We start from the raw sequence: 24,538 nt of genomic DNA on the forward strand, positions 1-24,538 counted from the left end.
ACGTCATTTAATGTGCCCATCTAGCATTTTTCCTTTCAGAACAAAACAGAAGCAGCAGAGCTTCTGGATGAGCTGCGCATTGTTGGATTAGTGGGAAGAGATGACGTCAGGCCAGCGGGCTGCTGTGATTTACCTCCATTAGACACTGGGTGGTGCTCAGCATTGCTGCATTCCCACTTGTTGGCCTTCATTCTAGTCTTGCGTCTCATCTTCAGCATATTTGTATCAGTGCATATGAATGTAAACTTGCTGAGTGAAATGGTTTCATTTGAAAAGCTGCAAAGTGGCCTGAGGGGAAATTTTTGCAATATTTGCCCATAAAAAGCAAATCAGCCTGCTTTCTAAAATAACAGTGACATGGAAACAGTCCATCTTTATAACATTTTATTCAGATGGAAGGCATTTTGAAGGACAGAACCCAGAAGACATTGGATTGATTAGCAGTGATCTTTTCCAACATTCCAAGGTGCTGCATTATTAAGGACCAATTTAAACCTTTACACTCCTACCATGACTATGTTATGGAAGGAACTGATTTAGTTTGTCAGAGAATACACTTTTAGTCTTTTTGACAAGAGTCTTCTTTGCCTTTCCTTGACTTCTTGTCATAATCCACAAAGAAGTCATTGCAGGCGACAGTCAGTGCAGCGACCAGAACGACAAACTCCTGGAAGTCCACTTCACCGTCCCCATCTTCATCCAGGTCATGCAGGATCTTCTCCACCCCACTGGACTCGTTGCAGCCCTGAAAGAGGCAAGAGGGAAAAAAAATAAAATAAATAAAATTAGTTTCAAAATAAAATCCCAATGTCACACACTTCCAAGCCTTGAAAAGTTCAGAATATTAAAAAGGTACAGTGAACTGTCACTTTAGCTCATCCCAGAAATGCTACAAACTATAGAAGTAATGCATCAACAAAAGGGCCTCAAAAGAGCTAGGCATACTGAAAGTGGCACAGACAGTCTACCGTCGCTTTATATCTCTGAAGTGTAAATTGTTCTGACAAATGGCCATCAGTGATTAAAAGGCCACATACATATTATAGGAACCACAAAATACATACATTTTCAGCAATATTCCATCTATTGTAATTTCATATCTTGTCAATAGAGTGCTTTTGCATTTAGTCATTTATTAGCATATTTTTGCTCAGAAATGTGCCTTTTTCAGTAGACGTTAGCAACTTCTCACTGTGGGAGCAGAATTACAGTTTCTATGCCATCATTGTCTGTTGCACCCAACAATATTACATCAGCTGTTTAGGTGCTCTCTTAGCTGCTGCTGACAAGTTCACACAGCTTTCAGCTACAAGCAGTATCAGAAAACTATGGTATTATCAGATGCACCAACATCAAAATATGGAAAGTGGGGCTGTAAATAGAGAAGGCATTATGTGGCTTTGATATAGGGTAGTTTTTTTACCTACTTTGCATTTGATAAGTCACTGGTCAAGTTAATAGGTTTGAATGATCTTCAAGGTTCACTGTGCCACTTTGGTTACCATGGTGATCTCGCTTGGCTAAACGTGAGAGTTTTGTGATAATGGACACCTCAGTTACACCAAATCAGCTCGCATCTATTTAACCTGCTAATCTCACTTTAATAAAAGCCACAGGTCTGTTTACTTGATATTCAAGTGTTCTAAAGAAAGAAGAGTCTGCACCAAATGTTTCCTTTTCTTGGTAGGTCAACAGATACTCACCGTCAGGAAATCTGTGAGTTCTTCCTGCAGCAAATTCTTCAGCTCTTTATTGTTAAGCTTGTACTTGTCACCTTCTTTTCCTGAATAGCGGTGGAACACCGCGATGAGGTCCTCCATAGCTCCTTGCAGATTGGCACACATTTTGCAGTCCTATGATATAAAGACGAAGGACAAATCAAGATAGCCAGCATTTTAAACAGATTTTATTTCACACAATTTGAAGACAGGAGGAAAATGGCTTATTTGCTGGGTAGTGACAAAACAAATCATTGTGCTTCAGATGCATACAGAGGACCAACAGCTTCCAATGACCTTTATGAACTCTGGTGCAAAAGAAAGCCTTGATTGCATTCCGAGCAATGACATTTATTTCCAGCAGAATGCTGGAGAAATAAATCACTTCAGTCATCAGGTTGCCAAAGATGTGACTGAGTGGTATTGAAAGGCAGAGAATGTGATGTTCATGGATTTCTTTTCTTCATATACCAGCACACTATAGGTCAATGCTCCCTCCATATAAAACCCAAGACTGATGGAGGGAAAGAAAGACAAGATATTTCACAGGGTTACATCTTCCTGAGCAGCCATCAGTAAGGCTGACACTGAGGTGCAGCCGAACTTGAGTTTTCAGGTTCATTGTCTGCCAAACTATCGATTCCTGTAGAATGGGAAAATAAACTGCATCACATTCTCTCAAGATTGGATTTTTTTCCCCTGCACCATCCCACTCCTTTTAAGAGACTCTCAAAAATAAACTCATGAAGGCATAGAAATATATAGTTAGCCATATTTACTTTTGCAGAGAGTTAGATTGATAGCAATATATCTTTTACACCCTGCAGCTGGTTAGCTCAACTTAGCATACATAAGACTAAAACAGAAATACTTCCTGGCAAGGTGCAATGCTGTCTTTTGCTTACCAGGCAGTCGCATTTCATTATCTTGCTGCTGCACATTAAATAGTAAAACACAGGATCCATTCTGTTTGAAGAGTTGCAAAGGCTAGATTTCAGAACAAAACACTATTGTGGCACAAAAATAAAACTACGTTGCACTAGCTGACAGGAATCCTAACATGCTAACCTCATATTAAGCATAGACTTTGGATTTCCAGAGCCTCTATAGGTTAGTAACCTGTTGGAATGGAATGAATAAAAGCAGTTAGAAAACTTGCAGCATTTCATAAGACAGTTTCCCTATTTTTATTTATTTTTTTGCTTTTGACTCATTCTGATTGAACACATTGGCTGTGCATGCATTTGCCAAAATACACCAACATGAGGTTCAGTTCACTCATGTGGGAGAACATCAGTTTTCAATCTGTGCAATATGATGGGCAGTTGCATAGACAATAGAACACCAAGATGGTGGTGAACAAAAGGAAAATGAAAAGCCGCTTACATTTTGCAACATTTTGTGTTTACCACAAAATTTTTAAAGCAAACTTTTCTGAACCCTGCTGATGTCTGCTGCCAAACTCAGCTTGAGGCCAGCTAGGACACACATGGACAAGTGTCAGGAGTGATAACCAGAGTTAAAACAGTTTAAAAGTCTAACCTTACACCTGCCCTTCACCATCAGACACCTGAGAAGCAGATACAGGGGAGCAGTCATTTCATCTCCCACCTCCATGAACCAGTAGAGGACAAAGGACAGACCCCTTGCAGGGCAGCTTGCACATAAAATAGATCTACATCGTGGCTTGCGTTACATTACATTATATGAACAGCCTGATGCCTTAATGCTGAAGATTAACCTCAGAGAGGCTGCTCATATTTCATCAGTTCGACTGCTTTGATAACTCTTTTCAGCCTATATGAACGACAACGTGGTTGCATCAATATTGCACAGCATATTGTGTGCGAGAGAATGCGTGAAAAGCTGCAGTTTGAGAGCACAATATGCCACCTCTCTACTCTGAATGACACGCAGCCAGATTCCTCTAATTATTCTCAATGATTGCAACTAATCATTTATTCCAGGCGCGATCAGGGAGCTAATTAAAACCCTTTGAATATCAAACGCAAAGCTGCCATTAATTAACTGTGGCAGCAACCGGAGCATGAGCAGCTTTTGCAAATGTAAAAAAAACAAAAACAGACCACAGATGACATTGCATGTGGAAAATAAAGAAGGTAAGACAAAGAAAGAACAGCAGAAACTCACCTGAACGCTGACTCTAACAGGTGGTGGTGCAAGTGGCTTCAGCTCAGCTCCTTCCTCATCTGTTTTATGGGCTGCACGCACCTGTGTGCAAATAAATCAGAATCAGATAGGCACCTCCCTCCTGACAGCACCGACATCAACGCTGCACAGGTGAGCCACCAGAGCATAGCTGGCAAACACCCTCCCCTTAAACTTCATCACCTTATAAAGTTATGTTGGAACATTTGGTTGAAGTGATATGAGTGAGATCATTTTCTGTCCCAGCTGACAAAAGGGTCAGCCATGAGGGACAACATCTTAAATAATGCATAAAAACTAGATAGTGTATTTTCTTTGTATCACAGTAAAAATGTAGCTTTTGAAACTTTGAGAAAGAGCCTTTGTAGCTAGTTTTCATATGCTAGTGAAATCTTTATGAGTGCAGCTTAATAGATTATTCAACATACCAGGTCTTTTCAAATTCCTTTTTCGCTTTTCAGTAATTTTTTTTCTTCAAATTTATGCTATGTGAAATAGTTAAAATATTTCAACTACAAGGTCAATTTAGAGGATGTTCCGCGTCTCTGACGGTCATATAAGAGGTTTAAATATCAGTAAGACTCTACTGTATAAAGGCTTAAAATTTAAGACAGAGTAAATTCAGTTGCATCTCAAACAGCAAAATACAGTTATAAATAAAGTTTACGCTAATTATCCATGAAATAAGCTCAAGCGGTTCCTTCCTTTTTCCTGCCATGGCTTTTCACTGTGCGCTGCTCTGAGTCCATTTTATTCGGCTTCGCTTATGCTTGTTAGGTATGACTAATGCTTTTTCTCAACATCATTTGCAAGTACGGAAATGATTATGCTTGAATGACAGTGCAGCTTCAATAGAAATACAAATTAAGTGCAGGTCTGTCAAGTGAAATTCTCCGAGTTGATTTGCATCAGTATTTGCAGGTGGCGTGTATGGTGTAAAGATTATGGATAATTGCATGCTTCTAGTTAAATATTTAACTGGGACACCAAACTGAAGTGCATTTGTAACCTACAGCCACAGTGCTATAAACAAGGTCATAGCAGGTGAGATCATTTGTTAAAGATGATGCTTTTCTGTGTGTGAATGCCATACGATATACAGTATAATATATCAGAACCACAATGAGCTAATTCATCTGCTGTAAAAGCTGCTTGAGTTGGAAAATATATATTTTTTGTAAGCTTGGAACAAAGTAATATTTCTGAATTCAATATTTGTCTCCTTCATTAAAGGAAACTTCAAACTATTTCAGACCAGAGACGGATAAAACACATGCTTGCATTAAACTGCCTGAATGTGTGACTGGAAAAAACAGCCTCTCATCTCTCATTAGTGTGAGAAACCAAAGCATCCATCTCTGATTACGGATTAGAGTTGTTCTATAAGTGCAGACATTCATCACATTTTTGCCAATCATGACTGAAGCAGTTTTGTTTTTATTGAGTTGTACAAAATACCCCAGAATGGCTCAGAAAGAATTGTAAATGTCCAGCATTATACAAGCAATTAAAACAAGTCACATACTGCACTCTTTAATATGAGCTGTTACACTAGGATTCACCATTAAAAATATCATAGAAAATGTGTTCCATGTCAGTAGGGTATAGATAGATAGATAGATAGATGTGTTTCACAGTGTATTTCACATATGCAGTGGTAAGCATCTATATGGTCTTTTTACTCGTCATTAATGCAAATAGAAACCGATTTACCAGACTGGTGACATGTTCTCTGTGCTTTCAAAAAACATACCAAGCTGCTTGGTGTCACATTGACCATTCTCACTCTCTCTTTCTCTTTGTCTCTCTGCAGGGAACTGATGACAGTCAACTTGAAAAAAAGTGCCAAGGCTGTCATCTGCTGGTCATTTGCAAACTTTGCCAATGGCAGCCACATGGAAAATTAAGGTAAGGCACTCACTCATTACAGAAGCTGAAAGAAAAAAGGTACGTCATTTAGAAGTGAAAAAAAAAAAAAATCAAATATGTTCTCCGAAAAAAGAAAAAGTGACCACCATGACTCAAGTCTAAGCTCAGCTCAAACCAAATTACTTGTTAAAGTTGCTGTTGACCAAAGTGTTGAACAACAGAAGGCTTAAAAACATCGAGAAAGTACAAAGTATACTTAAATCATGAGTTTAAAAAGCTGGATTGTAAAAGGGACAAGTTTACATTCACAGATTTACAGTCTTATTTTATTTTTTGTAGCATGTAAAGACACCTAAAGGCTCAAAGCTTCCATTGCATGTGACTTTGTATGTCTGCAAGATAAGAAAGAAGACAATTGTTTGCGAATGCATTAGTGTAATGATTCCATTTTGTGTGATATGTCAAGGCACTGTGTTCTGGACTTGCCAGTGTCTAGTGGCCAAACATCTTTTACTGCAAATAACATTCAAAGCTTGTGAGATGAGATTTTGTCTTGTTTATTTTGTTGTTTGCTCTTAAAAAATAAGGGACCCTATCACCAACCTGCTGAAAGTGTAGACTTGGGAGGAGTCTGAAAAACAACACAGTCAGGTCAAACCAATACATTGAGCTAATACATTTGTCACTACCTAACCATATGTGCGCCATATGCATTTCATTCTCCTTTGTTATGGCAGGAGTCTGCTTAAGACACTCAAAACACTAAAGTATAGGCTTCCCCTAAAAAAAAAATCTATGAGCTGGTTATAGAACATTCAACGAGTTAATACAAAGTGCTGGATTATTACCGGTTCCAGTTTGTAAGCTTTGTCACAATTACTTGTAATCGATTCTATTGCTATTACAGTATATGATCTGTGTGGCATTTGATTTGGGCCTGGAACATCACAGTTGGAGTATTCATGGTCTCATATGACCAAGGGCCAAGAATGTAACAGAGCACAGTCCTTTCACAGTGTGGCACCTGTCACCACAGCTTCCTGTGCCCTCGCTTGTTATCCAGAGTGCGACATGGGAGATCTCATTTGAGCTACCCTTTCAGTGCCTGTCAGCAGGGCACCTGGCCTGAGATGCTCAGAGGGAAAGCGGAGCAGAGGGCATCAGCTCAGCCCTCGGGGATAACATGACAGCATGCCATGGGCAGGAAGAGATTGGGTTTTTGTTTTTCATCATAATGAGGTGCTGGATTTTGCTTCCAGGTTGACATAGCCCTCACTAAAAAGGTCACAGGCCTTTACTGAGAAAGATCCTGAGGGAATGTTGGCATTTGTTCAATCTTTAGGTCAAAATGCCTCCACAGGTATTTGATTCTGATTAGGTTCTACTTCTTTGTCCTCATTAGGCTTAGCTACTTCTGGGTCTCTCTCCTCAGTGGGAGGCCTAATCACTGAAATTCCTCCGACAGATGAGGTTCTGCTCTTAACGCTGTGTGTCCTGTTTTGGGTTATTTTTGGCTTGCCCAGGACACTCTTCAGCTGTGCCCAGAAAAACGGCTGCTGGTTAACCTGCTGGGGCCACTCCAGGTACGTCTTGGTACTCAGCATCTTCTTAAGCTTGCAGTACTTGCTGGGCAAAGAGCTTGGATCGATGGGCTCCTTTACCACCAGGATGACATCACTGAAGCTCTTTCCCATCGCTCTCTGCTGTGCAAAGTACAGCTCATAGTTGCACCACTCGCTGTTAACAAAGTGCCGAGAGAGGACAAATATTACCTAGGAATGAAAGTAAAGGAAGAAAGGAAATTAAATCTTGCAGTCCTGTTCTACTGCAATACTTTTCCTACATAGGATAAGATGAACTAGGAGTTTAAATTAAACCTACTCTATGCACTTTAAACTAAAGTGCATAGAGTAGTTTAATCCAGATTTCCTCAAGTAGTATTAAAGGGTGAAGACAAGGAAACAATATTAAATCTAATGATAAAATGATGCTTACATTTTAAGTTCTGGGAGAGCAAATAAAAAAATAGAAACTTCAAGTTGACTGTCCTTAGAATTAAGTGGCAGCAATGTTTAAGAAGGTTTAACAAAGAAAAAAAAAATTTTATGATCGAATGAAGTGCGTCTACCCAAAACCAGTGGCATAAATATTACTCATTAACTTAATTTGGATCAACTACATTCAGTAAGAAGTTACCAGTTGAAGCAGTTTATTTAAGATGATCAAACAGTTCTGCTTTTTCAGTGCAAGGTAATTGTGGGAGCTCCCAGAGGAGAAGTGTCTCTGGGTTCTTCTTATTATAGAACTTACAATTCGTCAAGTTAATGATGTTGTAACCAACAATCAGCTGAAATCAAAGTTTCGATAAAGCTGTCTGCCCAATCTGGCCGGTTTCACTACCTCTTATGCTGAATTGTTCAAACAAACATTTGTGGATGTGCACCAATAATGCTTGCAATATAAAACTGCATCTCTGTTACCTTGCGACTGCTTTCAATGTTCTCAATGATGTTATCGATGATCCATTTTCCAGGCATGAAGTCCCTCTCATGAATACACAGACGATAGGGATTCCTGTTTTTCTCCAAACAGGGCAAAAGCTGGTCCCTCACCCAGTCAGCATCTGAGTGGCTGTAGGATATGAAGGCGTGGTAGGTGAAAGTCTCTAAATCCCCCGCTGCTTTCTCCTTGTGAGCTCTGTATTTGGCCCTGATGATCTGATATGTGGCTTTAGTGTACCAGGCAAGGTCAAAAATATAGCAAATCAGCATAAGTATCAGGATCACCGCTGAAGTGGTTGCAACACAGATGATTATAACTAGTCTGATGTCACACGCAACTTTTCCTGGGAAGTATTTAGCAATGAATGTGTTGAGCAGGGCCTCTGGGTGGTAGCACTTGTAGTTCCAGGGCCAGTCTGTGAGATTAACCTTCCTTTTAGAAAGTGTGTCCTCGATGAAAGCACGAAGCTCACAAGTGCAGTGGTAAGGATTGTTCCCTGCCTTCAGGCAAGACAACTGAGGCATGTCCTGAAAGGATTCTTTGCTGATGAGACCAAATGAATTTCCATCCAGAGCTAGTGATCGCAAGGATGGGCTTTCCCATTTGGACGGGATAAACTTAATTTTGTTCCCACTTAGTAGGAGGGTTCTCAGGTTGGTGGCTTTTTCAAAGTACGTCATGCCCAGCTGGTCCAGGTTGCAGTAGGACAGATCCAAGTACTGTACAGTGGTTGGCAGACAACTGAGGGCTTCACTTACAAATTGATTGTGGTGAGCGATAAGCCGAGTGATATTTTGTTTCCAAACGCAGTCTCGGCTTTCTTCAGCCGATCCCAGCTTGTTGTTGCTAAAGTCCAACACCTGCAGCTGCTGGAAATCCCTTGTAAGAGATGACATGTCTTTTAAACTGGTCAAGTCATTGGTGCTCATGTTGAAGGTGTGAAGATTTGGCATGGTCCCCTTGTAATCGCATCGCCGGTTGAAGATAAACTCATTCTTTAGTCGATTATTGGAGACATCCAGAAACTGTACACCTTCCATCTCAACCCAGGCATCGCAAGGTACAGTGTTGAAATACACGTACCGAATAGACAGTCTCTTAATTTTGTTGAACCAGGTGAAACGCCAATCGAAACGCAGCACATCAGGATTGCTGATATACCTACAAGAAATTGAGATTTTGAGTGTGTTGTGTGAGTACAAATGGAAAACAAATACCCATTTTTTCAACAATAATTTTGAGCTTTTGTGATTATTGAAAACCACATAATTCAGTGCTTTCTGAATCAATTATGCTCAGTGGTGAAATAATTTTGCCCTGTTTATATTAATTTACAGTTACTTTCCATGCCAAGTAGTGCTACTAGCATACGGCACAGGCCAAATAGTTAATTTGAGCAATAATACTGATGTTAAAAATGATTAATCCTGGAAACTATCACATATCTTTGGAAGGAACTTGGTCAGAATGATACAATGAAAGCATAGTCTACATGAGAAAATAATAGTTCTTAACACTGAAAAGTCTGTTACACAAAGTGCAGCTTGGCTTTTGTTCATTATTGGCTATTAAACTGATTTTGAATTAAATGTTCATGCCTTTAGGAACATTGGCAATTGTATATGACAGAGAACAGACTGAAATCATGCACATGTTGTGAGTTTTGCTTTATTTTGCAGCAGTTCTGGCTGTCAGTGCTGCAACACTAGGTGTTTTTTTTAATATACCCCAAAAGTAATCCTTTTTATTTAAACTGAGTGGGTAAAATCAGTTTTGGACAGGTAAATGTTAGGCTGTATTCCAATAAATACTCCACTTCTCTCATTCAAGTTGATATGACTGAGACTGACAGCACTGAGTTCTGCAGACTAAACTCCACATGCAGTGACTGATGGCCGTCAAAACTAAAGCTCAGTTCATTTTGTTGCAACTTATTCTGTCACAGCTCTGTGACAGAAGACTTGAAGCATCTATCATCTGTAAATGTTATGTAACATGTCCTAAAAGACATTTGTCGTGATTTTATTATATATGTATTCTTAACTTTCATTTCATGCTGATAAAACAGAAGGCCTGAGACAGGAATGATTATTTTTCCTTATTGCTTGCTTTTATGATGATTGAGCAGAGTCTCTCAGGCTTTCTTTATGCTTTTTGTGCTCAGTCTGGAAACACTGCTGCTATTTGCAAGATTCTGAAACCCTCAAGAGTGATTGCTTAATAAAAACTCCAACTTTTTACATGTAATATTGCGCTTGCAAAGTGCATTATGAAACATACAGACATGTGGGAGCGTCAACCTATTGTACTGTGGCCATATGACAAGCAATTTCCCACCCAATTTCAAACATTTTACACTGTTTCATGATGCAACAAATGTAAAATACTCACCAAAGATCCAAATTGTCAAGTGTCAGGTCTGTGATGCTTGAACCTGCTCCGCTGTCAACAAATGTTGGTGATCGGGCAAAGTCAATGTACTGAAGTCTCAACCTTTGGATGGGGGCCAGTTGTAAGTTCATTAAAGCCATCCTCAGGAGATTCTCATTGAATTTACCCCTGTGGAAGATGAGTTGATGAGCTGTGATGTCTTTTAAACCCTGGAAGATGTCCTCCTCTCCCATGTAGTACGTGAATTCAAACAGGTTACGAAACTGAATGACGATGAACGTCTTGTTGGCGAGGTCATGTAGCATGTGAAGGAGAGCATTTGGCTCTTGATCTATGGCCATGTCAAAGCCCATTCGCTTTGTTTGGATGATTTTTAAGCTTCCAGGCTCATAGTAACTTAGATTGGAGGAACACTTGATAGCAAAACCTTGTAAACTTATGTTCATTAAGGGCTGAAAATCCCCTTTCTTTAGACCCATCACTAGAGGGCCACCCATCGACAGTTCTTGGAGTTTCACAAATTTGGAGAAGGAATCAGCCAAAGTTGCACGCTTATAGAGGTTATTAGACATGTAGAGTATTTTTAGGTTCAAGAGAGGTGTCAGAGCTGTGGCAGGGATTTCCTGCAGAGAGTTATTAAAGATGTCAAGATGCTCCAGTAGTGCATTGTTTTTAAAGGCGTCATCGTCAATGTGTGAAATATTATTGTACCGCAGCTGAAGGATGCGAAGCTGAGGGAGGCGGAGGAAGTCATCAGCGCTGACAGCTTGAAGCTTATTGTAGGAGAGATCTATTTCTTCAAGTGTGGATGGAAATTGTCTCCATGGAACATTTTCAAGCTGCCGTCCCAGGCAGTCTGCAGTCCGACCGGAGTTGTAGATGCGACAGGGTCCTCGTTCCGTGTTAACAGTGGGGAGTGAAGATGGAGTCGGCGATGTGAGAACTCCAAGGAGGAGGGCACAGAGAGGAATTAATTTCCAAAGCATTGTGATAAATCTGGAAAGGAAAAAAAAAGACTTTTTTTGTGTGTTTATCAATACATTTTACTTGAATTACTATGCTCTTTACTAGATTCTTCCTTCTTTCTTTCTTTCTTTCTTTCTTTCTTTCTTTCTTTCTTTCTTTCTTTCTTTCTTTCGTTCTTTCGTTCTTACATTTGCTCTTATTTCCTTTTGCACTTTTTTCTTTCACTTTTGCACTTTTGCTGTATCTGCAACATTCTTTATATCCACTTCATTGACCTGAAAACATGGTTTACAGAATAGAGGAGGATTACATTATTTGTGCTGAGCAACAATAAACTGTGACACACAGTGGTGCACGGGTTCTCTGAAACAAACTGCCATCGAATTCCTGTGAGATGCGCACAACAAAACTGGGAAATATTTGATCAAATGTTCTAGATTTAAGCATGCTTGCATGTAAAATGGGTACATTTAGCAGAGTTGTACTTGATGTGACATTCTAAGTTAGGCTGTCCTTCTGTCGGTATCGCACAGAAATTCTGAAAAGAAGATTTAAAAAATGATAATTTCAAGTAATCTGCAGTAGTTAAGCATAGTTTGCTGATAGATTGTGACAATGTTTCTTACTAAGTCAACTTGAAATAATCCATTTGTACTAAAAAATAAATAAGAACTAGATTTCTGAGTCCAAATATTTGAATACTGCACTTGGTTAGATCTTCGTTTTTTGCAAAACATGAATGCGTGACATTTTTTCTGTTTGTCAATGACATACATGCTTCTCTGGTCAGATAATGAAACCCCAGTAAATAACGCACTGAAAGACATCAGAGAAATCACACTGATAAAAGAACAGCCAGACAGATGAGAGGAACTAATCTTAGTCTGTACTTCTCAAAGATTCCTGATCAGTTCATTTCTATCATTTCCCATTAACCTGTAGAGTAAACTGATGTTTAGCTTATTTTGCAGGACAGAAAACAGGCACCAGGCTACAAACATCACTTTATAGTCATTATATGCACTCAGGCAGCAAATCTGCGCTGAAAAAGAGATCGGCCTCATCCATTTAAAAGAGTAATTTTCACTGGTCGCATCGTAAACATCAACAGTAATAACACTGAACGCTGCACAGCACTCACCCTCTAGTTTTCCACTCAAGGCTTGCAATGAAGACTCTTTCAAATCCCCCTCTCTTCATCCCACCTTTATATTAGTCGTCCAAGCTACGCACTATTTTGATCCTCACGTGGAAGAGCTGTTGTCAAGTTTTATGACAGAGCTAAGCAAACAGTGTTAGTTTCATCCTATTCCAGAAGTAACGTGACTTGAATAAACAGCTCTGGATGGATACGGGCAGTGAAAAGCATTGTTTCCATATTTATTTTAGGTTATCATAGGCTGTTATAATGGATTAGTGTCCAGTCTGTGAGAGTTTAAACAGCCACCAGAAAAACACAGCATAGTGAATTGATAATTATAGTTTGATTTGGAGTTTGAGCTCAATTAAAATCACTTTAAAGCAGCTGCAAAAACAGCTCACCGCCGAATATTATTTGAGTTAATAGATTCTAGCCAAATTAAGATAAACTGATGTGTATTTATGATGCAATGGTACATATTTATGTGTTGAGCAATAACTGTAAAGATACAGCCCAATGCCAACAGTAGTGGACTGTTTTTCCAAAATCCAAAACCATAACATTTGAAGCTTTTTTGGATCTAAAACAAGAATGACCAGTACCAGCTGGCATTTGTACAAACAGGCATGACATTTCTTTGCACAACGAAGCATTTGTTTAGAGTAGCAACGTCATTTCGGTACTTAAAAAAATGATTGCTGTCTTTTCACTGATGCCCTGAGCCAGACGTTTTTTTAGATTTTTTTCTCATTAATTTAAATGTATTTCCTTCTTTTTTTTATGTTGAATATTGTCAGACATTTACAAGTTCTATAAAAATGTAACTGGCTTTCTCCTTTCTCCTTTATTGTCTTAGGTGTTTTAGTACTATGTGCAGTTTTAAATATTAAACATCTTGATTGTGGATCATAAAGATAACAAACACATCCCAAACATTCATTTTCAAGGAACAATTAGAATATGTTTCTCGAAGGTTCTCTCAAGCTTCCTGTTTTCTCACATTGGCATTTAAACTTGTATAGCACACTTTATTTTTGGAAAACCTAAGCACAGAATTCAATACTGAACCTAATTTTCTACTGTAGAGTGCAATAATTAATTATACATTAATTAACAGTTTAAGGGCATTACAATAGTAGACTACAATAATATAATCAAATAGTGTTTTATTGTAGTTTTTCAGGACATTTTGTTACGGTGCATCTTTTCCTGTCTCAACAGTTGTTTCTCTGACATTTAACCAATCACTCCTCTTTTCTCTCAGTTGACCGACACATTGTTAACACTGTTTGCTAGATAAACACAAGATAGCATGTGACAGATAGTATTATTTGAATGAATTAATCTCCTCGTGTGTTTACTGTCGCCACTGTCTGGCTTCCGTGTCCTATAAACAGTGATAATGTATCCTCACTGCAGATACCAGAAACACTCCTTGGCTATCTAATCGGATCCACAGTGGACAGCTGTTACTGGAAATTGACAGTAGATTAAATGAACATCAATAGTATTTTCTCAGTACAACTCCTGGCATAAAAGGCACTGTTGTAAAGGGATGTTGTCATATCACCAAGCATTACCACTGAAGGAATCGATGCCATTTTTTCTCCAGCTATTTGTATTGCATTCATATTTGAGGCCTTCAGGACATTCAGCTTCAGTGAGGTTTTTTTTTTAAAATTTATTTCAAGAAATCAGGCTGCTAATTGCACCTTTTTAAGTGTTTTGAGTGAATTTGTAGTGTCAATTCTTGAGAACAGGTTCCAAATGTTTCATATCTCTGACTACACTTATCACATACTGATACAATGTCTGGACCTTTTGCTCTCTGGCCCAAGTTTAATAGAGCTACATGACTGAAACAAGGCAGTGCACAGCTTTAATAATTAAATATTCAAGCTGTATAGTTATGTAAGGCCTGTCTGTCACCAGCTCATTCACTTTTTATTATTTCACCATTTTACAAGGTCAAAACTGCAATCCTTTTTTGCCTTTAAGTTACAATTCTCATGTAAAGGCTCCTACACGGGATAATGTCAGGGATCTTACTAGGTTAATACATGGTGTAAAATGATGGATCAAATAAAAAGAGCGTGTGAGGTAGCCTAGCCGCGCTAGACCCATGTTCTGAAGATGCAAGGGTCTAGGCACGCTCCACAGGGAAGGAGGCGGGCTAAAAGGTTGTCTATCAAAGCACTCTGCAGCAATTGGGTAGGTATACAACCAATCAGCGCAACGAATAGGCTCCTAGAGCGCCGGAAATCAGAGGATGCGGGAGTTCGGTGAAGCCTTATTTATACAGTCAATGGGTGAAGCTCAAGTATATTACAGACATGTTAACAGAAAGATTATTCAGAGTCGGTGCTAATGGAGCTCAACGACTGTTGTCGTTTTTGTTGTCGACCCTGGCAGAGAATTAAATTCGTTGCCGTAGGTTGTCTAGGCTAGTTGTTTCCGGTTGTTTCTGTCAGAATCGTCGTGCCTCTGTCGTAACTTAGTTACGCCCGCCTTCTGACTCTACACTTCATGGTGATTGGTCCGGCCAGTTTTAGGAGCATCCAGCCTTGAGGCTTACCAAGGGTAACTAGACCCACCCTGGCAGAGAATTAAATTCGTTGCCGTGGGTTGTCTAGCGCGGCTAGGCTACGTGTGAGGCTCTGAGGAAACAGACCCTGCGACAAAACGGCATCAGTCTGTCCAGGAAGACCTCAGAAACTGTATGTTTACAATCAAGTGACAAGCCCCTCTAGCACTTGGAGGATTTATGACTCTTGTCCTTCTGGAGCAGAGCATGAAATAGTGTGGGGAGCAGGTGGAGGTGGACTGATGGGTCAACAAAATGACAGCTGCTGCTTGCTTCCTATCTTACTACCTCTGGCTTCATTTAACCATTACATGCCCTCGACTGAGTACCAACCAAGTCATGAGTTACTATAGCAGTTATCGTGGTGTAAAAAATACAAATCAACTCATGTCATTCATTTCTGCCACTCTCTTGTTATGAAAATCACTTTGTGTTTTGTAATATTGTGATATGCCATACATGGTTCAGAAAATATCATTAGTTGACCATATTTTTTTGGTGTACGTGTGTTGAAAGATGGGGCAGTTTGTTATGGCTTTCATATTTGTTCATACTTCAACTTACCCTTAATCAGAGAATATTCGTGTGCTAGCTGCAGATTCTTCATCAGTGACATGATATGAATAACAGTGAAAAGTTCAGGCGTTTATCTTTTATACGTTGTCGTGAGATATTGTTTTCCAAACAGAGCTTCAAATTTCAATGTGGGAAAAATAAGTGTTAAAAAGTGTGTCAGTAAACAATTTAGGAAAAAATAAATGAATCTTGGCAAATTCCTTTATATATATCAATCTAAACTTTCACAGATACCATGTCAAATACACATAGTTTATAGAAAATCAGAGATGGTCGATCAGAAGGCCCCTGATAGTTTGAGAAGGAATAACCATACGGCCAACGTGTGCAGGAGGCAAGCTGTTTTTGAGCGATTTACGAAAACTCTCTTGTGGTGTTATTGGTTTTACATTGAGCAGTGCCATCTGTGGCTCCAGAATAATAGTGAGGGAATCTTAGAATGCCCAGATCGACCCCGATGAGCCTCAGCAAAAGACTTATACTGCCCACAAAAGGAGCAGCCATAAGAATTAATTGAAGAGCTGAAGTGCTCACCTGGATGAAGATTATTTTAATTTCAAATTGCTGCTTTAAATGAAAGGGAAAAGGAATGTAGCCAAAGAGTTTTTGACCAATTTTAACATTATGGAGAAATGTTCAGGTGTGGGTCTCATTTTGTCAATTCCCAGACAGGAATGTAGACACTGCTGGGTTTAAACTGAAGGAAGACTACATTCATCCTGTTAAATTATTAACTCTGAATGTAAATACAGACTTGGTTTGTTTACAAGAAACTCCACAGGAAGCCTTTAAGTCTCTCGGACTGATGGGTGCTCTGGCTTTAACTCAGATCAAACCAATGGCCACTTGTCACAAGCACATCTGCTTACCCGTAATCCTGCTCAGGAGAAAATCTTCAGCTACAAATTGGAACCAGTTCCCAAAAATATTCAAAGTGAAATAAAATCATCCGTTTTTTGTGCCCTTTCTCTCTTTGCAAAGAACCTGCCTATTTGCCTCAGGCGAATTCCTCAGTTTCACAACACAGACCGAACCTGCATATTTCCTGCAAATGTTCTGAGCACTGAGTTCACAACCCTTATCAGGTTTGACATTAACCTGCCAGGCACGAGTTTCTGTGTCAGGATCTGTTATAAAGGAGAGAGACTTTTGTGGTTGACTCACGGACAGCTCACACATGTGAAGTTTTCCTCTTCTATGGTATGCAGCCTTATCTGTGAAAAAATGTGCACAAATATGCTGGCAAAGCTACAAACTGATCTCTGTTCCACCTCTGAGTAATGTTTTCCTCTGCTGCAATGGTTTGACTTTGCAACAACAGTAGTGTTGACATACATTCTACGTTATACAGTCGTGAGACCTACAGATAACTTAATTGTGTATACATACTAAACATATGGCCTATTTCTGGGTCAGTTTTTTTCCACGTGTGCTGACTCACAGGCAGGTTTATATAGCAGAAGCTGGAAAGACAGCCAGGAAATGTGAGGTGGAAAAATATTTGTTTTGACATCGAAGAAGTAGTTTACACATTAGTCATGTTAACTGACACTGTCTGGCAACAATGACGGTGTTCATCTTTGGATCTTACTCAGATTCATTCTGAAACGTCATCCTGACTCAGTCGAGTAAAAAAGAAAGTAAAAAAAACAGAAGAGGAAATATTTCAGTACGGTAGCAAGTCTCACTGTTTGAAAGGTGCACTCCTTGTCATGAAAGTCCAAGTTTTATTGCAACAGGAAGTCCTTAAGTTCTGAAACTTTTATACTAATGAAATATCTTTAAATGGAATACAAATCTCCCAACAAAAATCATTAACAAACCAGACCTGGGGCTAGCTGAAGAGAGTGTTTGGACCTTGTTAATAGTTTGTGTGTTGGGTGAAGCACATTTAATTAACCAGTATCTCAGAAAGGCATGCTGTTGTGAGTGGCACTTCTACCTTTGTTGCCTCTGGGACATGAGCAAAATCTACTTTTTGATAAAAAGCAGGGTGTAATAGAGTTCAGCTGCATGACAAACCACATCCTGCAAAATGAACATACAGCTGAAGTAGCATCTCTCTAGTCTCCATGACCAGCATATATATCATAGCCTTTTTGAAGTCAAGATTTTGTGCGTCACTCTTGTATTCGACTGCAGTAGTTTTACCTAAACATAAGCTGAAGAGGTGTTGTTTTGCATGAGTCCAAATTTCACTTCTGTCTTCACAGTAAAGGTGGTGAGTCCAGTTTTGACCACGCAAAGTTCAAATTTGTGGCAAAACTGTAAAGCGGTTATCTATTCAAATGTTCCTTTTGATAGTTAAACTTGACAGACTGAGTCTGTCATTGCATTGGATTGTGCTTATTTTACTTATTTTGCGTCACTATTTTACTTATTTTGTGTCTTGACACAAAATGCAAATTTGTTGAATTGTAGAACTTCTCACATGAGCTTCAAGGTAATGTTTGCGTGCTGAAAAAAAATTCCAGTGTTTATGCATGGCCTGACTCTGTAAACAGGAAACAGACAAAGTGATAGATTCACACAGTACTATTGCAGTGTCTCCTGTGTGTGTTAGAACTTGTGCACGTTCATGCACAGAGTAGTGGGACGGGGAGAGGAGCAAGAGATGGAGCACATGCTAATTAATCACCAGGTTATAATACTTTGTAACGTACAGTCATTTATTCTGCTTATTCAGTGCCTTTCTTTAATGGCTGCTTTGGGGATCTCAAACCTAAACTCCACTCAGCACTATATATGCTAACCAGCTAAATCTAAATAACCTCTTCCCAGAACCACAGATTCCAGTTTTAAATTGCACAGTGGTTCTCGGTGTAAAACTCATCGCGTCATCTGCCCACATGAGTTCTTGCTGAGAATTAGACAAAAATATCAAATTAATAATGAGTTAACAACCTAATGTCTGCCGGTTTTCAAGGTCCAGGAGGATAAAGGTGCTGTGAAGGAGGAGGCAAAGTTGGCCCATAGCAACTCAGTTTAAATGCTGCACCTCTATAGTGTGACGTAATAGTCCTGCAATCTATTAGCAACCGGGCAAGGAAAGAAGCAATAAATGGTTCTACTGCTGATTAAACTGTGATATCTTTCTGATACACCAAGAACAGCGCCATCAATTGAATTCAAATCTCTATTACTGCAGCTAATATTTACCCAGCAGTCGATAGTTGACGGCAAACAGTTCTTTCATTGACATGTGTTGACAGCACCATGCCGACTGCCCTCATTCGACAGATTAATCTGGCAGTAGACTTGTTTCGCTGATGACTGTTCTTTACTCTCGTTTAATGAGGCTCCGTGTTTACGTGCGCCACAAGCACAGCTGGGCTTGTGCTCAAGAAGAACATTTTGCTCCCATGTCATCATGTTTAATATGTGCAGAATCAATACTAGACATGTTTAGGTGATGAGTCTGTTGCCGTTAAACATCAAGAGTTCTCTTGCCTTACAGAGTGTAATAGAAGAGTTATAACGCAGACAATATTAAATTCAATGTGCTGATTACCTAGACAACTCTCTGCAAAATAGGCTTTTTGCTTTTTCTCTGAGAGATTCATCATTCTTCTGGATAAACCCTATGACGTTATAAGAACTATGTTCAGATGAAAACTGTTCATCTCAAGGGAGAAAGATGTCAAGAATCAGGACAAATAAAACAAAAAAATAACTGCTAACGAGATACTAATAAGAAAAAAATGATTTCAGAAGAGTAAACTGACCTTTTAAGGCTGCAGTCCAAGATGTTTTGATGTAAATTTAATCTAAACCACAAGTTGTTGTAACAATAATAAAGCACATCCAGTTGAGGACTGTTGCGAATGGAAATAGACAGGGCAGGGAATCATCCTGAGAAAATCAAATGACAAAATTTGATTAAAAACTGTCATTGTTCCATCAACTTCCTCCCACTAACCGAGAGAGGAAATGGAAATCAGAGCAACAGTCTTTCAACATTTAGATGTGGCGGACCATAAAAAATCACACCTGTGTTTGCTTAGACAAAATGTTTTTCTTCCTAAATTTGAAAGTCCACATTCTAAATGGGATGACAAAGTGGAAAAATTGCAGCATGACATGTCAAACAAGGGTAACTAATAACATTAAAACCATTAAATTCTCTGTGTTTCAGTGTGTTTTAGGACTATTCAGCTGCACATTCTAGCTCAGGGTTATGGCTGATTATTACACCTAAATGGAACATCGCCATTATGAATGCTATCAGTTACATCTTAGTCTTGCAGAGACAGATCTGTTTCTCCACAGCACTTTGTCAGAGCTGAAGAATATTAGTTCTACCTGGACTTTTTCTGCTATGACAAGTCACAACATTAACTTTAAAAAAGGTCTATTGTATAGAACATATTGTATTTGAAAGCTTTTGCTGCAATTGTTGTAGTAGAAGTTTGCAAAAAATGCCTTATGAATAGTTGCAGGAATAAAGAATAATAAAGGTTATGGTGTTCTGTCTTATTGCAAAAACATATTTCACAATGGACTCATTCTCATCAAAGAACAATCTGCACTGTCATTGTTATTTTTATGACTCCACCTACATGCCATTGTCCTGCTGTCTCTGCTGTTCTGTGTGACACTAACATGAATGAGTAATCAAAGAATGAGCAAGTAATACCAAAGCTCGTGGAGCCGTGGGTCTTACTCTTTTTATAAAAATAATGCCACATTACCTCAGCAAAGAACTTTGGTGGAATAAAACCATTACTTTAAACTTAAATGGTCCAGAAACGTATCTCTAAATGGCCGTCTGGGTTTCCAGAAAGGTGCATTGTGACTCTGTTGTCACCAGCTTATACTACTTGTATATGCAGTCAGAACACACTAGCGTATCTAGTCAAAGCTGCTTTGTAGAAATCATTCTCAAAGAGATTGTGTTCATGTTAAACATCTCATTTAAACCTGTCCTATTATAACCATGAATTATTGGAGAACACTTGTTTCTTGATGTGCTTGAGTAGACTCGACTTTTTTTTTAGTTGTCGAAGAGGTTTCCTTAGTTCTAACTGATTGTTTGGGAGTTTCAGGTATTTATTCTCACACCCAATGTGGCTCAAGCCTCTTGGATGGGAGATGAAATGTGTTCAAGAACTAAGAAGAAGTCAAGTTGTCTTCAATTAAAGCACGTAAAGTTACCATTACTTAGTTGATTGAGAGTCAACACAGTCAAATCCACTTGCTCCTGTCACAGTTAAGTCCATCCACAATACAAAACTAATTACAGTATACTCAAATGGAGGCGATAACCAAGGAAGCTCATACTAGACAGGCATGATAGGTAGATGGAGTCATACAGCCACTACTCCCTGTGCCCATTTCACTGCAACACCTGAAAAAAGTAAATCTAGTGTATACTGGTGAGAAATGAACTGCGTCCCCTACGGTCCCACACGCCTCTTTGGATATAAAGGAAAAGCTGGTTTGCCTTTGCGGATTTCAACACCACCCTGAAAAAATAAATGAGGTTTCAACATAAGCAGAAGCGCTATGATACTGAGATAAGTGACGCTGGGCCAGATTGAAAAAGATTTAAGGTTCAGCGACTTTAGTATACAAACGAATTCCCAAGAACCCACAGGCATCTTGACTGCAGCATATGCTCACTCTCAACAAAACCTGCAGCTTATAATCTTCTCAGAGTGGTTGAGTCTCACAGGATTGTCGAGGAAGCGCCACAGACATTATCAGGCAGGCAACAGTGACACCAAAAGCTGCTCAAACCTGCCTGAAATTAGTTTATTTAGTGTAAGAGCTTCACATGTGCCAGCAATTAGGCAGGGTAATAGCCTGAGGTGTTGACTTAAAGCGATAAGTAAGCCTGGTGTCGGTCTATCTTTTTCTCATAATAATCAACAAATCCTATTAAAAGACTCAAACTGGGAATGATCAGATCTGAAGCTACCAAGTATTGCTGTGCAGTGAAAACCTGAAACATCCTTTGCCTCTAGGCCACATAGCTCTATTGTCACATAGATATATTTACAGTAATGAAGAAGTTTGCCAACCAAATAGCTCGTGACTGTTTTGTCATTGAAACAGTAATTGCGACACAAGGAAGTTCGATGTCACCTCTGACTGAGCTTTTGTTACCTGCAGATGTTAAGCAAATAAAATAATCAACATCAGCCAAAGCTAACTGGGATTTCATTAACAAAAGTATTGGATCTTCTGAAATTTTGACCTAAATATGGCAAAAAGGAAAAGCAACCTATTTGACAAGGCACTGACAATCCAGCAGCTGACAAACCACCCAACATCCCTCCGAGTCATGTGTGGCTAAAAAGATGAAACAGCACCAGCCTAAACCCAACATAGCCTGGATGTTTACAAAAATGTCATTTAGCCGGGATGTGACAGTTTGCTGGTTGACCCAGCAAACTAAATCTAGTTAAGGGAAGTGAAAAATGTCTCTCCGTTTCCCGCCACTGAGGCAACCTTGAGCAACATGGTCTTTAACCCACAGAGCAATTTCTCAGCAGACACATGAATAAGAATCTGTGTGTAGAATGATCTAATCTATGATTGCAGTTAAACACTCAAGCCAAGCCTGAAGGCATGTGAAATCAGTAATCAACAAATTGTCACCTTCAAAACTAGTGAGGTGCTATTTCCTCCACCTCGTTTTGGAACTGGTGAGCCGTTAAAAGACATGTCTGGGAAGGTAATGATGTTCTTTGGGTTGTTTTCGCTGGATGTGGGTGACAATCACAATCAGCAAGGAGCAGAAGTTCGCCATGGCGGCATTTTGTCTACTTCTTTGATCATTTTAATTTGAACTGTGGCTTCCAGATTCTCTTGTATTTGCTTTGAAACCAACGGAGTTGAATCGTTTCTCTTCGCTTCATTACTGCGTGCTGTTATCATATCTTGGCCCTGTGATGATAATATTGCTCCACACAGACAGATTTCTAGGGACGGGTGTTACAAATCAGCATTGGCTACAAACTCTATGATTCTTGCATTGGATAGCTGCTTTCAGTTTATGCAGTCTGTATCTGTTTCTAATAAATAAACCATAAATAAGAGAGATTTTTAGCCTGTGATGATGATTAGTCTTTAATATTTCTGTTTACACAGTGACAGTGCTATATCCAAATACATTCACTCTGAAGCATGAAATTTTTTCATGTTGTCGTGGATATAAGTGCAATTAAAGGTGTCAATTTTGTGAGATAATACAAAACTTTTGGATAAATATTTAAATGGCACCAAGCTTGAAACAGACATGAGAGGAAAAAAACCTTTCACTCACCTTGAGATGGGAGTCACGCTCAACTTCTTGTCTTCACTTGGACTTTTCACAACACATTTTAACCTCCATGTGCTGTATGTTTAACAGCTCAGTGAGAAGTGACTTAACGCCGGATGAGTTCGCCTGTGGCAACTCTGTCAGCTTACTTAATTCCTACGTCTCTCTCTCTACCTCCCTCCCTCTCTGCCTGCCTCCTTTTCCCTCTCGCCTTCTCTTGTGTGTGTGTTTTGCTCAGGAATGTGGAGACTATCAGGGGGAGCTTTTCCTCTCTGCCTCAGGTTTTACTGCCTTGCCTGAAAAATACAGAAAATCTTGGCAAACGTGAGATGAAAACTGTCACTGTAAGAGATGTCAGTTTCCATTGCGCAGATACATTTGGTTTTATGTGTTCAGGTCTTGAAATATGTCTCTAACCCAGTAAATGGAACGAATTGAATTTGTGCTGCTGAAAATGGAAAATAATTGGCTCTGAGAAAGGGATGGGTAAAATAGATTATGGATTACAGAAAACAGAGAAGTGCAAAACCAAGGGTGTGAAAGGACAATAAGAAAGAAAAACAAATTGATAGTAACATTTTGTCTTGCTGGCCTTTTATTAAATAATAACACTGCATTTTTAGCAATCCTAATAGAAAGATAAGAAACTGGTCATTTTACACCTTTAAATTAGGTTTGAAAGCTTATTTTGATGTTGCATCTTTTGGAACGGCTCCTCAAGATGTACTTTTTAAAACCCTAAGGTCTAAAAAGAAATGAAAACATCCAAGCTGTGCCAGGTTTCTGTGGACACCTCTGCAAATGCACTGAGTGTGTTGGGAGTATGGAAACTGGCTTTGTCTCTGCACTCAGGATCAGTGTTTTTCATATTATGTAATTACTTCCCATGCAGTTGTGCACCCTTACAGCTCCCACACCAGTGAGACTTTGCCTGTACAACTAGCTCTGAGCCTGTGTAATAAGGCTGCATGTACAGGTCAGGTTACTGGGCTTGTGATATTATGTATAAGTGGGATTCCTCGTCCTTTTTGTGTTTTCCCGAACACCAACCAGAAATTAAGTCAGAGGTAATTAAGAGTAACAGGATGGTAAAACTGTGCTACTGAGCCGTAGTTTCCCCTGCAGTTAGAAAGTGGAGCTCATCAGGCAGAAAAAGAAGTAATATCCTTCAAGCTTTGGAAATTTCTTCAGGTGTAACATAATTTCTACAGTCTGTCATTTTTTCCCCAAAAAATTTGGATTCATTTCACTGAAAACATTTGTACTGTTTATTCAGAGAACAGGTTATGTGTTTGGTAAGAGTAAATGGGAAAACAACTGGGCAGAAGTCCTGAATGTTTCGGATTCGGGCTCGT

General features: G+C 39.2%; 1 protein-coding gene across 1 annotated transcript; it reads right to left on the reverse strand.

The window, feature by feature from the left end:
* Window positions 1-369: 369 nt before the first annotated feature.
* Window positions 370-23,474, reverse strand: tlr18 (toll-like receptor 18). Its single transcript, XM_051956404.1, has 8 exons — window positions 23,187-23,474; window positions 10,650-11,645; window positions 8,237-9,419; window positions 7,109-7,528; window positions 6,360-6,518; window positions 3,870-3,950; window positions 1,704-1,853; window positions 370-745 (listed from the first exon to the last, which is right to left on the reverse strand). The coding sequence occupies exons 2-8, from the start codon at window positions 11,633-11,635 to the stop codon at window positions 560-562; spliced, it is 3,165 nt and encodes a 1,054-aa protein (XP_051812364.1). The 5' UTR covers window positions 11,636-11,645; window positions 23,187-23,474; the 3' UTR covers window positions 370-559.
* Between the last annotated feature and the right edge of the window lie 1,064 nt (window positions 23,475-24,538).

Source organism: Acanthochromis polyacanthus, chromosome 12 (genome assembly GCF_021347895.1).
Source record: "Acanthochromis polyacanthus isolate Apoly-LR-REF ecotype Palm Island chromosome 12, KAUST_Apoly_ChrSc, whole genome shotgun sequence".
NCBI classification, from domain to species: Eukaryota; Metazoa; Chordata; class Actinopteri; family Pomacentridae; genus Acanthochromis; species Acanthochromis polyacanthus.